General features: G+C 42.9%; 1 protein-coding gene and 1 long non-coding RNA gene across 5 annotated transcripts in view; one reads left to right on the top strand and one right to left on the bottom strand.

The window, feature by feature from the left end:
- Positions 1–8,122, bottom strand: part of tent4a (terminal nucleotidyltransferase 4A) — a 77,746-nt gene extending 69,624 nt beyond the window's left edge. For 3 of the 4 annotated variants that reach the window (XM_055659185.1, XM_055659193.1, XM_055659203.1), the window contains exon 1: positions 7,176–8,122. In XM_055659185.1, the coding sequence (XP_055515160.1) occupies positions 7,176–7,813 (638 nt within the window). In that variant the 5' untranslated portion in view covers positions 7,814–8,122. The remainder of the gene's footprint in view (positions 1–7,175) is intronic. The other variant, XM_055659177.1, reaches the window with a different exon arrangement.
- Positions 7,566–8,377, top strand: LOC129711536 (uncharacterized). The gene is made up of 2 exons (XR_008725858.1): positions 7,566–7,705; positions 8,295–8,377. It is a non-coding gene; the product is annotated as an uncharacterized LOC129711536 (long non-coding RNA).
- The last annotated feature ends 7,655 nt before the right edge of the window (positions 8,378–16,032 follow it).

Here is a 16,032-nt window from a genome sequence, read left to right as displayed (position 1 = left end):
TACCCCATGACTGATTTGAATTAAGATCAATTGAACAAGTACTTTGGTCCTGTCCTCACTAAGGAAGACATAATCTCCTGGAAATACTTGGGGACTGAGGATCTAGTGGGAGGGAGGAACTGAAGGGAATCCACATTATTCAGGAAACGGTGTTGGGACTGAAGACAGATAAACCCCCAGGGCCTGATGGTCTGCACCCCAGAGTGGTCAAGGAGGTGGCATTAGAAATCATTGATTAACATTTTCCAATGTTCTATAGACTCTGGAGATCAGTTCCGGTGGACTGGAGGGTAGCTAATGGAACCCCACTTCTTAACAAGAGGGAGAGAGAAAACAAGGAATTATAGACCAGTTAGCCTTACATCAAGTGGAGAAGATGATCAAGTTGATTATTAAAGATGCAATAGCAGCACATTTGGAAAGCATTGACAGGATCGGTCAAAGTCAGCATACATTTGTGATGGGGAAATTATGCTTGACTAATCTTCTGGAATTTTGAGGATGTAACATCTAGAATAGATAAGGAAGAGTCAGTGGATGTTGTATATCTGGACTCTCAAAAAGCCTTTGACAAGGTCCCACACAAGAGATAAGTGTGCAAAATTAGAGCAGATGGCATTGGGGGTAGGTATTGACTTCTTCTTCTTGCGTTTGGCGTGCACAGCCTAAAGTTGTCGGACAACTTGTTCTACTTGAATGTGCACGCCGGGTTGATTGCATTTGTCGAAACAGGTCGGATCACGTGAAGGTTGCAATCTCCCACCCCAGGGTATTGACACGTTTAAAGAACTGGTTGACAGACAGGAGGCAAAGAGTAGGAATCAACGGGTCCTTTTCAGAATGGCAGGCAGTGACTAGTGGGGGTCTTAAAGCTCAGCGCTGGGACCCCAGTAATTTACAATATATATTAACAATTTAGACAAGGGAACTAAATGTAACATCTCCAAGTTTGCGGATGACAAAGGTGGGTGACAAGTGTGATCGGCGAGAAGAATGCTATGAGGCTGCAGGGTGACTGGATAGGTTGGGTGAGTGAGCAGATGCAGTATAATGTGGATAAATGTGAGGTTACGCATCACTTTAATTTCATGTTTCATGTCTTTTGTGTTTTTTATGGCTGTTGGCAAATTAATTTCCCTCCTGGGATAAATAAAGTTCTATAGTATCATATCATATTTGGTGGCAAGAACAAGGCGGCAGATTATTAACTGAATGGTGTCAGATTAGGAAAAGGGGAGGTGCAATGAGACCTATTGCCCTTGTACATCAGTCACTGAAAGTAAGCATGAAGGTACAACAGGCAGTGAAGAAAGCAAATGTCATGTTGGCCTTCGTAGCAAGAGGATTCGAGTATAGGAGCAGTTGTACAAGGCCCAGGTGAGACCACGCCTTGAGCATTGTGTGCAGTTTAGGTCTCCCAAGGAGGACATTCTTGCTATTGAGGGAGGGCAGCGTAAGTTCACCAGGTTAATTCCTGGGATGGCGGGACAGACATTTGATGAAAGAATGGGTCAACTGGGCATGAATTTACTGGAATTTAGAAGTACGAGTGGGGATTTTATAGAAACATAAAATTCGTAAGGGATTGGACAGGTTAGATGCAGGAAAAATGTTCCCGATGTTGGGGGAGTCCAGAACCAGGGGTCACAGTTTAGGAATAAGGGGTAGGCCATTTAGGACTGATGGGGAAAACCCTTTTCACCCAGAGAGTTGTGAATCTGAGGAATTCCGTCTCAGAAGGCAGTGGAGGACAATTTAATTCAACAGAGTAAAGGGATATGGTGAAAAAGCAGGAACAGGGTACTGATTTTGGATGATCAGCCATCATCATATTGAATGATGGTGCTGGCTCGAAGGGCTGAATGGCCTACTCTTGCACCTATTTTCTATGTTTCTATGCATATGTACAGTTACATTTACTATTTTCCAACAATTCAACTTTCCCAAATCTAAATAATTTAAAATGTAAGCCCAATGCATCAACTACCTCATTTAACTAGCCAGTTGTTTTAAAGTATCCTAACCAGTTAGGTTAAAGTATATCAGAGGTCAGACAGGGATCGGCCTGCAGCATCAACAATTTGCACTGCACTGGTAATTCACTAGAATTCCTTCCTCCCTCATTTACATGCAGATTTCTCTGGGATGTCATTTGTATCCTCATGGAGACTAATGCATGAAACACCAGTTTAATCCAGTTCTTTATTTTCCATTATTAAATATCCAGATTTTCATTGTATTTCTTAAATATAGATAATACCCAACGTTTGCATCACAGCTTAGTTTGGGAACAGCTCCATCTAAGACCGCAAGAAATTGCAGCAAATTGTCGACAGACCAGCACACAAACCAATCTCCCATCAATTGACTCAATTTATAACTCGCGTACAGCAAGGTCAGCAGCATAATCAAAGATGAGTCGCACCTTGGCCACCCTCTTCTCCTGCACTCCTGTCACATCGGGCAAAAGGTGTGAACACGCACACCACCAGATTCAGGGACAGTTTCTTCCCAGCTACTATCAGGCAACCGAATCAAGCATACCGCAAAAAGAGAGCAGTCCTGAACGATTATCTACCTCATTGGTGACCGTCAGACAATCTTTGATTGCACTAAACGTTTTCCCTTATCGTGTATCTATTCACTGTAAATGGCTTAATTGTAATCAAGTGTTGTATTTCCACTGACTGGTTAGCACGCACAAAAGCTTTTCACCGTACCTCGCTACACGTGACAATAAACTGAACAGAACTGAAATTTCTGGCTAGTTCCATTTCAAATTTGAAATTTCCTTTTTAAACTTTGAACAAACTTTTACACAGTTCAATCAGCTTCTGTGCAATTATGTGCTTTTTTCTTCAGTTTGATACCATCACTGTTTTAGTTAATCAGACACTGGGTATTCCCTCTTGGAATTCTTTGTATCTCATTGGTATCGATTCAGTGTATAATGAAGACCCCCCTTAGAAATCTGTCCTTACATCTTAATCGACCAATTTCTTATGTCAGTTTTTTTTTTAACGTGACTGCTTCATCACTTAATTGCAATTGAACTTAAAATGCTAGTCTTGTACATATTCTTCTCTCCCACAAACTGAATGCGAAATTCAATCACTTAATGTTCACTGTTACCTAGGGAAGCCCAAGAGATCTTTATTTAATCTTATCTTGTTGCACAATGCCAAGCATAGTATAGCCTGCCCTTTGATTGGTACCAGAACATGCTGTTCTAAATAGAAAACATCATGAACTTTTCATCTACGCTCGTTCTGACCATTTGATTTTTCCAGTGCATATGCAAATTGAACTCTCCATAATTACCGCCACACCTTTCAGACAAGTTTCCCATTCTTTATTTCTCTTTAGTGTCCAGTTGTGCTTGCAATTGCTCGTAGGAGGCCTCTACTCCAATGTTGAAAGTGACATATTGCCTTTTTTATTTCTTCATCTCCACCCAAATCATTTCCACATCCTGGTTTTTGGAACTTGGGTGCATTGACCAAGAGTACCACGAGACCATTGAAACAAACTTACTCCACCACATAAATGTCATGTACACTTTGATATCACAGCCTCAAATCTTGTTGCAGCTACATCTCTGTAATGGCTACGGGAACACATTTATTTCCATGATCTCAGTTTATTGGCTTCATTTTGAATGCCCTGTGCACTCGGATAAAGCTTTTTGCTTACTTTGAGTTGTATTCTCTAACCTTCCTGTCACAATCTATTTCCCATTATAAAACCTCTTTCTCGAACCTCCTTGCGATATCATCCCAGATCTGATTTCTTGCTACCACTATTTAGTTTACATAGAAACATAGAAATTAGGTGCAGGAGTAGGCCATTCGGCCCTTCGAGCCTGCACCGCCATTCAATATGATCATGGCTGATCATCCAACTCAGTATCCCGTACCTGCCTTCTCTCCATACCCCCTGATCCCTTTAGCCACAACGGCCACATCTAACTCCCTCTGAAATATAGCCAATGAACTGGCCTCAACTACCCTCTGTGGCAGAGAGTTCCAGAGATTCACCACTCTGTGTGAAAAAAGTTCTTCTCATCTCGGTTTTAAAGGATTTCCCCCTTATCCTTAAGCTGTGACCCCTTGTCCTGGACTTCCCCAACATCGGGAACAATCTTCCTGCATCTAGCCTGTCCAATCCCTTAAGAATTTTGTAAGTTTCTATAAGATCCCCTCTCAATCTTCTAAATTCTAGAGAGTATAAACCAAGTATATCCAGTCTTTCTTCATAAGACAGTCCTGACATCCCAGGAATCAGTCTGGTGAACCGTCTCTGCACTCTCTCTATGGCAATAATGTCCTTCCTCAGATTTGGAGACCAAAACTGTACGCAATACTCCAGGTGTGGTCTCACCAAGACCCTGTACAACTGCAGTAGAACCTCTCTGCTCCTATACTCAAATCCTTTTGCTATGAAAGCTAACTTACCATTCCCTTTCTTTACTGCCTGCTGCACCTGCATGCCTACCTTCAATGACTGGTGTACCATGACACCCAGGTCTCGCTGCATCTCCCCCTTTCCCAATCGGCCACCATTGGGAAAGGGGGAGATGCAGCGGGCCAGGGCAATCTTCCTAACTTCCCCAATCACAATATGCTGGAAGAATCCCAGCATAGTTCACATGTAGTCAATACCATTACAGTTCTCATCCGTCTGACGAAGGTTCTCGCCCCGAAACGTCACACATTCCTTCTTTCCAGAGATGCTGCCTGGCCCGCTGAGTTACTACAGTAACCTTGAATCAGAACCCATCCTGTAATATCAGTTCTAGAGTTATGCATTCATCTCAAATCATTCACCCTGCATTAATCCAGAGGTTATTGCCTAGGTTCCGCCTCTTAATTTGGCGTCTACTTTCCTGTATCAACTGTGTAGAAACTCGTCTATTCATTGATGTCCATTTACACAATGACTGGATCCTCCACACCCATTGCAAAGTTTCTCTCTTGCTTTGAGGAAACATTTCAAACCCAGATACCAGACATGCAAAAGATCATATTGCAGTCTACAATGAACAATGATAATTTTTCTCACTATAAAAAATGCCATTCAACCTTTCAAGTCAGCTCCATTATTCATCATGATTATGATATTCTACCTCAACTCTACTTCCCTGCACCTTACCCATAATCCGCTCCCTGAACATCCAGTCTATGGATCTGTCACTGACAGCCTTCATAGCCATCCAGCATTGTTATTTTGTTTCTTATGCATTACCCTATTATAACTAATTTTCTCTTCCATTTGAATAACATGCTGCATCATGACATTATAGTCAAATACATCACACCTGCCCCAACAAGTTAATAAAATCTCGAACCCACGCAATGCTTCTGCACTCCTGTCCCCATCCCCGACACTCGCATCCACTCTCCAATCGCTGACCAACCACTTCTCTTAATGGGTCTGTCCATCTCCTTGTACAAAATCTGGTACTTCCCTGTGTCGTGATGTGTTGCGATATCTCCAGCTCAACCTTAAGCTCAATGATTCGGAGCTCAAGCTCTTTGATTCACAAACACTTCCATATGATATTTTCTCACCAACATGCAGTTTACTAACTGCTTATGCAGATATTTTATGCTAAAGTTTAAATTTTCCATTAAATGTTACTTTCAACAAAAGCAACTCCAGCAGACGTTTCCTCCACTATGGGATCTGTTAATAGCGAATGATCCAAAAACTTAAGGCCGTACAAAAGATGCTTGCTTTGCTGCCTTAGAAAATGTAATCCATAACCATGAACTCCCCATGTTTTATCTTTAATATAAAATGGTCTAAAGTTAAGCTCTAATACATCCTTAATATCACACCCACTAAATTATTCCGCAATGAAAATTGTTAACGTTAATGAAAACATTCGATTTAAATAATATACCACTTAATCTGGTTTGACTTTGCTTTAAAATAATCTCAAAACTTTTAAATTCTGCTTTTAAATCAATCAATGATACCTATTTTTTGCTTTGGGCACACAATGAAACATAAATGTAATTCCATTAACTATCTCAGTTAACTGGTTAGTTCAACCATGTTAGGTTAGTTCTACAGTTTTAAGGACAAATTAAAATTAAAATGGCATAAGTAGAGAGTAATAGAATTCTGTGGAAACAAATTAATTGAGGCCTAAATATTTCTCAAGTGCTGCAATATTTCTCTGTTGCAGGGTTTCAACTAAAAACACTTTTTCCATACTTAAGATATCAGCCAGATGTTAGAGAAAGATGTTTTAAAATTGTTACACGTTTAAAAGTAGCATAACCAACACTGTCATTTCTTGATAACTGCAACATTTTTGTTACTGGAATCTGATAAAACATTGCCTGTAAAGGTGGTTTCTTAAATTTCAATTCGGATTTTGAACAAGACAATCAAAATCTCGACATTTATCCAATGTTTTAACTAAGGGAATGCTTAAAGACCTTTTTCAACCAAATCCAATGTGGCAAGCAAAATAAGTTAGTTCTATTGTGAGAATAAATGCCTTTGGTATATAAAAAATGTTTGAGAAAAATACAATATACAGTTGGCACAAGGCTATCTAAATATACGTAGGCCGATAACTCTATAAAATACTATTGCTTTTACTGACCATGCTTCATCACGAACCTTACCCATCTACCTCATTCAACGCCATTTTTTTTAGTTTAAATATTTCAGTCGGGAGCTTCGTCTCCCTGTTAGCCATCCTTAACAAAATGTTGACACTAGGTTGGTTATTCTATATTTTATTTTCAAACTAAAGTTAATTAAGAAACCCAAAAGGATGAAATGACCCATTCTCGTGTCATTGTTAGATTGATAAAATAAATCCCTTACTTAAAATACGGTGTAATTACATGCAGCGAATTACACACATCCCATCTCAGGTCGTGCCCATGTGCTCCGACATCGCCAGCCGTACCTCAAATTCTATTCAAAATTCAGTTTCGTTTCTCCAACCTTTGCTTTCATAACGTGCCATTTAAATACTTTTTTTTTTAAAACAGGCTTGCGCAAGTGCATTACAATTTAGGTGCATTTAAAGGCATTTCCATACATCGAGTACCACACCCCCTGCTCGCTACACGAACGTAGCTGCTGACTTCGGAAGATAAACCTGGAAATTACACACAAGGTACACACAACGCGGTCACCAAGTCTCTTACCCAGTCACCCCTACGTTATATTTCATGGTTTTCCAGGGGGTCCAGCTGTAGCAGTTCCCATTGCTGGAGCTCAACACATAATTTATGCCGTAAGTGCTGGCCTTATTCTCCCTCTTTCTTCTCACCAAGCTCTTCAAATTGTGGTAGTTGTTGTTCTTCACTAAGTTGTTGCCAATTCCACCACCATTCATTTCTGTTAAATTGTGATGATTGAAGTAAGTGCCGGTTTTAGTCCTTCCCGAGGAGGAGGTGGAACAACACGAAGACGAGGAGCTGCCGGTACCCGATTCGGGAGATGGGGACGATGAGGAAGACGATGAAGCAGAAGAAGATTTCTGCAGCGTCCTGCAACCCTCCCCATTGCCCGGTCCCGGCCCTGGTCCCGGGCCCATGCCCGTGTCGGGGGAGGAACCTGTCCGGTGTCTGTGGCCGTTTGCGGGCGCCGAGCCCGGGCTGCCGGAGGCGGCGAGGCCCCCGCCGCTGGCTGGTGCGGTGTCGAGCGCCGGCGAGTTCAGGTACAGCGGGTAGTGGTGAGTGGAGTTGCTGCGCATTCCCTGAGACGTCTCCCAGATCTGCATCCACAAGGCATTGGCGGGTCCCTTCTGCTCCGGCTGAATCCAAGCCACTCTCGGATCCATCAAACAGTGTTCGCTTCGCACTCACTCAGCCCAGACAACCTATCTAAAACAAAGCACCGATCACCTTACGACCCACCGGCTCCCGCTCTCGATCACACACCACAGAACCTCGTGCGTACTCGGCTTTGCCTTCGTCTTTCTTCCGTTTACTTTCCTGTTAAATGGCTTACAAACTTTTCTTTTTTTTAAAGAATAGCCAAGACCGGGTTGTGGCTGCACTTTAACAATATGGCGTCCTTCCCATAACCCGGCTGCCTCGCCGCGCATGCGCGCGCATTTTTAAACGCTTCGCCCGGCTCCAACCGCCACGGCCGCGCATGCGCAGTCTCCACCGGGCTGGCTGGCTCGCTCGCTCCCAGGGCTCGACCGGGCGGGGCGGGGCGGGGCGGGGCGGGCGCGCGCAGTGGCTGCATCGACGTTTGCACTCCTCCGCCCCCAGCTTGCAGCGTGCTTGAAATGTCATCTCCTTTCTAATTTACAGATCTGTCTTCTGCGATACCAATTTCACCAATTTTTGAATGGCTTCAGGATTCGGCGAGCCCCGAAATAAAATATTGAACTGGCAATCTTGTCTCTCTTTTATTGTTGCTCACTCACATCTTATACATGTTGACGACGACATTTGAAACAATGGGGGAGCTAAACTTTTCTCCCCCGCACTTTGGCTTATTTCCATTAGTGCAGCCTGACCTGCTATTCGCAACACCCAAATAAGTGTGATCACTATCTAACTGCATGCATTCGCCCATTTGACCTGGCTTTTACTTCGCCTTTTGGAATGTTCATCACACCCCCTCCCCACTCCCACAATTTTTCGGAAACTTAAAACTAACTTGTGTTTTCTCTGTTCCTCCTGGAACATTAACTGTTCCTTTTTCCACTGAAGCTGACTGATCTGCTGAGTGTTTATACCTTATTGTTTCAGGTTTGGTGTATTCTTGCATAATAGTAAGATTATAATTTTGAAATTTAGCAAAAGCAATTGTTTTTGACCATATTGACAAATTTTACCGCAGTGGCCACTTAGTAAGAAATATTTAGCTAAAAATATAGCAAATGTTGGGCTGTAGGTTGATGGTAAAGGATAAGCTGGGCTATTAGATTACGGACAGAATTGCAGATGGATAGGACCATTATTTGTGATGGTTTCAGATAAGGTAGAGAAGGGGATAAAAAAAAAAGGCTGGGATGACAAATATGTGCGGGGGAATAATGTGCTTGAGAGATTGCCAAATGACGATTTGTTGGTTGAACGAAGGAACACAAAGGGGTAATCACACAACTGGGATTGTGCTAGTAGTGTTCTCTTAAGGAGAAGGAAAATTAAATTATTGAGTAAACATCTGACAAGTGTAATGAAAATTGGAAGTATTAGTTGGTCTTATCAGTTACTCGGAAATAAACTAGATTAGGCTAGTATAAAAGATATAGATGGCAAATAATTTCCAAATTGAATTCAGGAGAACATTATTAACTGATATCTAATATAAATGAAAGTAGACAAAAATACTGGAGAAACTCAGCGGGTGAGGCAGCATCTATGGAGAGAAGGAATAGGTGACGTTTCGGGTCAAGATCCTTCTTCAGACTGATGTGGGGGTGGGGGGGCTGCAGGAAGAAGAAAGGAAGAGACTGAGACAGTAGGCTGTGGGAGAGCTGGGAAGGGGAGGGGAAGGAGAGAGAAAGCAAGGACTACCTGAAATTGGAGAAGTCAATGTTCATACCGCTGGGATGTAAACTGCCCAAGCAAAATATGAGGTGCTGCTCCTACAATTTGCGGTGGGCCTCACTCTGGCCATGGAAGAGCCCCAGGACAGAAAGGTCAGATTCGGAATGGGAGTGGGAGTTGAAGTGCTGAGCCACCTCATGCGAACTGAGCTGAGGTTGGGCGAAGCGATCGCCAGCCTACGCTTACTCTCACCAATGTAGAGCAGTTGACACCAAGAACAACGGATGTAATAGATGAGGGTGGAGGAGGTGCAGGTGAACCTCTGCCTCACCTGAGTTGGTATGAACATTGACCTCCAATTTCAGGTAGTCCTTGGTTTCTCCCTCCTTCCCCTCCCCTTCCCAGCTCTCTCACAGCCTACTGTCTCCGCCTTTTCCTTTCTTCTTCCCGCCCCCCCCCCCCCCCACCCCCTCATCAGTCTGAAGAAGGGTCTCGACCCGAAACGTCACCTATTCCTTCGCTCCATAGACGCTGCCTCACCCGCTGAGTTTCTTCAGCATTTTTGACTACCTTTGATTTTTCCGGCATCTGTAGTTCTTTCTTAAACATATAATATGAATGAATGATACTTTATTTATAATAAGCCCAGAGACTGGGATAATTCTAGATTTAGTTGTAGTGACCTGAATCTGGGTAGATGAAATGCATGTCAGTGAGACACATCACCTGCGCATAACATCTTTCTTGTAGTAATCATAATTCTGTAAGGTCAGGATAGTTTTGAATAAAGACAAAGATACAAATGGAGTTTCTAAAATGGAGTACAAACATTTTACGTTGAAATATATATGATTTGAAAAGTGGATTTTAAAACAGTTATTTGAAAATAACAGTATCATAGCAACATTCAAAGAGATTTAGATGGTTCAAACTAAGAATGTCCGTGTGAAGAAAATAAAAGTAGGATAACCAATCTCAAATCCTCAGATATCAAAATGCTTAAATGATAAGACACAAAGAGCTTGATACTCAAAACCTAAAATAATATAGAATGCGTAGCTATGAAATTAAAAGGAAAATTAGGGAAAATATGAACAAATACTGGCAAATGAAAGAAAATCCAATTGAAAAAGGGGCCTATTGGGGATCTAAAAGTTAGCCCATTTGTGAAGATAGAGGAAATTGGTACAGTTTCATTTTATGACAATCTTCGCATGATGCCATGAATGTAATTAAGACGGAAGTGTATCAAATACTGGACAGAATAATGAGACTAAAGGGAGTTGGAGTAGTGTCCAACATTTATAAAGGTATCCAAACCACAAGGGGTGGATGAAATATATCCAACCTATTGAAACAAGTGAAAAAATCATGACAGTCATTATTCTTTTCTGATCCTCCATGCTGCGGAAGCAGTACTATACTACTATATATACTAGTGGGCCATTAACATTGTATTGTTATTTATGTTATTTGAGAAGGGAGTAAGAGATAACTCAAGTAATTACAAACCAGTTAATTTAATTTAATTTTGGTTATGGGCCAATTGATCAAATCCTTTAGTTAGGTAAGCATAGATGAATTACAAACAGCCCGTTGGTATTTGTTTAGAAAAGATGGTGCCTGACCACATGATTGCAGTTTTGACCAGTGACCAGTTTTGACCAGTATTGATGAGTTCAGTGTATCCGGTGTAGACTACATGGATATTTTTTTAAGAAATCACACGCAGTATGCTAGACAAAAAAAAGGCCAAAGAATTAACAAAAATACCGCACATTGGATCCACACTTGGCTCTTTTCTGTGCTACAGAGTTAATTGTAGACAGATGTTTTTGCAAATGGGAGATTGTATCCAGTGGGATATTGCAGGGCTCACTAAGTTTGAACCTGTCCCTTCCTAATGTAAAAGACATGATAAGGAAATGTTCAGATGGTAATTGATTATTGACTGTGTGGTTTGAAGACTGGATGAAAGTATTCACCTGTGGGCAGACACCAATGGACAAGTTAGTTCAGCAGAAAATTGACAAATGGAATTTAATCCAGAGAAATGTGAGGTTCAACAAGGCTGGGAATACATAATAAAGGGAAGGGTATGGAGAGATTTGATGGATCAGAGAGACCTTCAGCTATATATTGGCAACTTATTAAAAGTATCATTACAATCTGCTGATTAAAATGCTAATAAGATGCTTTCCTTTATTAGCTGAAGCAGAATAAAATAATAAGAGTTTGTACTATCAAGAGATACTAAATATTTTGGGTCCAAATTCCTTGGTGTTTAGAAGAACAAGGATTGACCTTATTTAAACATATGGTCCTAAGCGGCTTGATGGGTCAGATAGAATTCTCTGCCCTGATAGGTGGTGGAAAGTGGATCAGTCGAAGTATTTAAAGTGATGGCCTTCTTCAGTTTTGTATACGTCTTCTTTGGTGGCTCTGCCTTCAGCTGACTTGGTCCTGTGGTCTGAAATGCCTTGAACTTCTCTGTTGTTGTACAATCAGTCAAAAATTACCCTTCAATTCTAATGCTTCATTACATGGCAAAACTGGCCATGTAGTAGAGATAACGGTGAACAGATTTTTTTGCAAATGTAATGTTGTTTCCAGAAGAATCTATAGGGGTCAACAACTTGTGACATTTGTGGAGGTAGTTTTATTTGTTAACATCCTGAGAAATGGTTTGAAACATTTTACCTCCTTAAAAATGCTGTACAATACAAACTGTTATGCAAGGCATGATTACCTGAGTAAAATTACTATCATGCTTGGTCTTGCACTAGAGCTGGACTGGAATTTTGGTTGATAGATTGAAAATTTGTTATTTGAAAAGGCAAATAGTAGTGGATGGATTTGGTAGACGGACCATGTCCCCAAATCTGTTTTTTTTTATGCTACCCCTCACTGGGTTCTTGCTACCAATACATCCTCAAAATGATATTCATACTCACACAGTACTTTAAGGGGTCGAAGATGGCAGATAGATTGGGGATGAAGTGAATAAAATTTATTAACTAATTCCATATTAATCACTTTGATACAGTCAACAAAAAACAAACACATTTGCCACAGTCATCAACATGTGCTATAACACACATACCCTAATGAATAAAATAGATGGCAGAGTTCTTTCCAATTCAATTTATAATTGTTCTCAGAACATGTTGTTCCTTCAAAACTTCACAACATTGCAGTAACGCCTTTTAAACAATGTTAAATCAGTCAATCATTTTGTTCATTCAAAATCCACAAAAGAGATCTTTGTCCTCAAAGCTGCCACTGTCTATCACCACTAGTAAAAGGTCAAGGAATTAAGTATGTCAATAGTGCTACTTCAGTGGTGATGGTCCTTTAAGGGCAGGAACTCAGCAGAAGCAATGAAAGCATTTATCCATGTAGAGTCTAGGAGCATTAATAATATAACCCAATAATCTTGGCTGTGGAATTTGTTGCCACAGACAGTTGTGGGGGCCAAGTCAATTGACAATTTTAAGTTGGAGATTGATAGATTCTTGATTAGTAAGGGTGTCAGGGATTATGGGGCAAAGGCAGGAGAATGGGGTTGAAAGGAAAAGATAGATCAGCCATGAAAAATGGTGGAATAGACATGATGGATCGAATGGCTTAATTCTGCGTCTAATATTACAGTGAGGAACTACAGTCAGTAAAAAGCAGTACCACAAAATGGAAATAAATAAAGACAAGTCAGGTAGCAAGGCAATCATGAGCAGCAGAAACCCAAATAATATTTTTGACCAACATCCATCAAATCAAACAGTAACTATGGAGGAAATGGACCGTTGATGTTTTGGATTGAGACCCTGCATCGGAATTAAGTGTGTGGAGGGGAGGAAGCCAATGTCGAGATGTAAGTTGGAGGGGTGGGGCTTGAGCTGGCAGGCTAAAGGTGGATCCAAGTTGGGAGGAATTCAGTGGCAGATGAGTGAACGGGGAATATTCTGTCATGGACTGTGAGGAAGGCTGACAGCGGGATATAGATCAGCTATTGAAATGGGCATGGAATGGCAGATGAAGTTGGATCTGAGTAAGTGTGAGGTGTTGCAGTTTGGGAGGTCAAATGTAAGGTGAAACCATACAATTATTGGCATAACCCTTAGCAGCATTGATGTACCGAGGGATCTTGGGATCCAAGTTCATTCCTCCCAAAAGGTGTCAACACAAGTAGATAAAAGAATAGTAAAGAAGGTGCCTGGTCTGCTGGCTTTCATAGGTGTCTGGGCATTGAGTATAAGTCAGGAAGTCACAATGCAGCTTTATAGCACTTTGGTTAAGCTGCACTTGGAACGTTACATGCACTTTTGGTCTTCCCGAGGAGGTTTACCAGAATGTTAAAGATAGACACAGAATGCTGGAGTAACTCAGCGGGTTACCAGAATGGTGCCTGGATCAGATATGGTTGCAGAGGAGGTTTATCGGAATGATGCCTGGATTGGCGGATATTGGCTGTGCGTGGAGGTTGGACAGACCTGGGTTGTTTTCACTGGAATGCTGGAGGTTGTGCAAAAACCTGAGTGAGCAGAAGTGAATGCAGTGGCTATTACTAAGGGGAGGGTGCTTGGCAAGCTGAAAAGTCTGAAGGTGGATATGTCACCTGGGCCAGATGGCTGGGGAGACCAAGTTATTGGGTATTTTTTAAATGGAGATTGATAGGTTCTTGATTAGTAAGGGCATTACAGGTTACGGGAGAAGCAGAAGTGTGGGGTTGAGTGGGAAAAATTGATCAGCCATGAGCGAATGACAAAGCAAACGCGATGGGCCAAATGGCCTGAGTCTGCCCCAGGTACTTATTTACTGCTTATTATGCCTCCTGGCATGTAAGGCAGCAACGAAGGTCCTCCACTCCTGTGTGTTCAGGGTTAGCTTCTGGACACTACTCCAGGTCAGGTCCATTGTTTTAATTTCCTCCTCTACAGTTCGATGCCAGGTGGCTTTGGGTCTCCCTTTTTTCCTTTTCCCTTCCGGTGTCCAGTGCAGGGCTATTCTTAGGATGCTGTCTGGACATTCATCCTAGCATCTGCCGATAGCCCTGGAAGTCCATCACGCCCAGTAGTGTTGATTCCTTCAGTTGCTGTTTCCGTAACATATTTGTTTTACGAGACAGGGTTGTTTAGCCCTGTGCTCAACCTCCAACCTGAAGGACCAAGTGATCTTCGGATCTTCATTCCTCCCTCTACCCTTCGACCTGATCCAGCATAAAGGGAGACCCTAACAGGAGACATAATCTCCCGCTGAGCATAGCTCTAGGAAGTCACAATGAGACAGCACAAGATACATTTGGAATGTTGTGCAGTTTGGACCCCTTGAGGTACCAAATGTTAAAATGACACAGAATTCTGCAGCCATACCAGACATTACAAACAGATATAGACCCAAGACACAACATAATTTACATAAACATCCATCACATCGCTGTGGTGGTGCCAAAGGCTTATCTATCCACTGCACTCTCCCCCCCCCCCCCCCCCCCCCCCCTGCACTTTTCACCCCCCCCCCCCCCCCCCCCCCCCCATGTCAAGTCAAAGTCAAAGCCCCTGGCTGGGAAGGCGCTTGGCCCGAAAAGCCTGAAGGCCATTAAAGCCACGCCGGGTGATGCAAGGTCGCACACCAAGTTCTTGGTGTTTTTAAATGGAGCCCCCGATAGGTTCTTGATTAGTAAGAGCATTAAAGGTTCCAAGCCGCGAAGTGTGGCGGTGATGTCAAAATTGATCTCCATGAGCTGACAAAGCAAACGCGATGGGCCAAATGGCCTGAGTCTGCCCCATGTACAACTGCAGGCGGGGGCAAGTAGCCGGCAGAGCCCGAAAGCGGTCTCCCTCCAGGGACCCTGGCTCCCGGTGGGTTAGCTTCCCGTCAGTTGCAGCCTCAGGCTCCGGTCGGGCCGCAGCAGCAGCGCTCCTCCACCGCTCGACCCGGTTTTCCGGACTCGGCCCTTTTCCCTTCCGACGGCGACGGGATTCTTGGGATGCGTCGGCACCAGAGTCCCCGGTCTCTTCCTGTTGGAGGCCGCTCCTCGTTGCAGCCCCAATGCTAACGCCCACCCGACGTGAAAAGGTCGGGGGTCTCCCGTGCAGGGAGAGATTTTAAAAAGTCCCCTCCCACCCCACCCCCACCCCCCCACACACACACCCCAACAAAAAATAACAAAAACTACATAAAAACACAGACAGAAAATAATAAAACGCGGACAGACTGCAGAGTCCGCTGCTGACGAGAGTCGCGCCGCCCAGCTCGATTCACCGACACACAAGCTCCCTGACCACGACAAGGTTGCAATCCAACGGAGAGTCTGCTCCATGTATTATGGTGTTACCCCCCCCCACCCTCCCCTTATATACGTCCTTATCAGATTCCATAATTTGAAGCCGTTTTGTTGTCTCCACCTATCACCTCCCAGCCTCTATCATTGTCTCAACCCTGTCCTCCTTCACCTGACTCCATCTGCTAATCAACCCCTCCTCACCTGATCCACCTACTGCACGCCAGCTCTTGGCCCATCCCTTCCCCTCTCCTGTCCATACTGGCTATC

This window comes from Leucoraja erinacea, chromosome 2 (assembly GCF_028641065.1).
Source record: "Leucoraja erinacea ecotype New England chromosome 2, Leri_hhj_1, whole genome shotgun sequence".
NCBI classification, from domain to species: domain Eukaryota; kingdom Metazoa; phylum Chordata; class Chondrichthyes; order Rajiformes; family Rajidae; genus Leucoraja; species Leucoraja erinaceus.
This window is presented reverse-complemented; position numbering and strand designations above follow the sequence as displayed.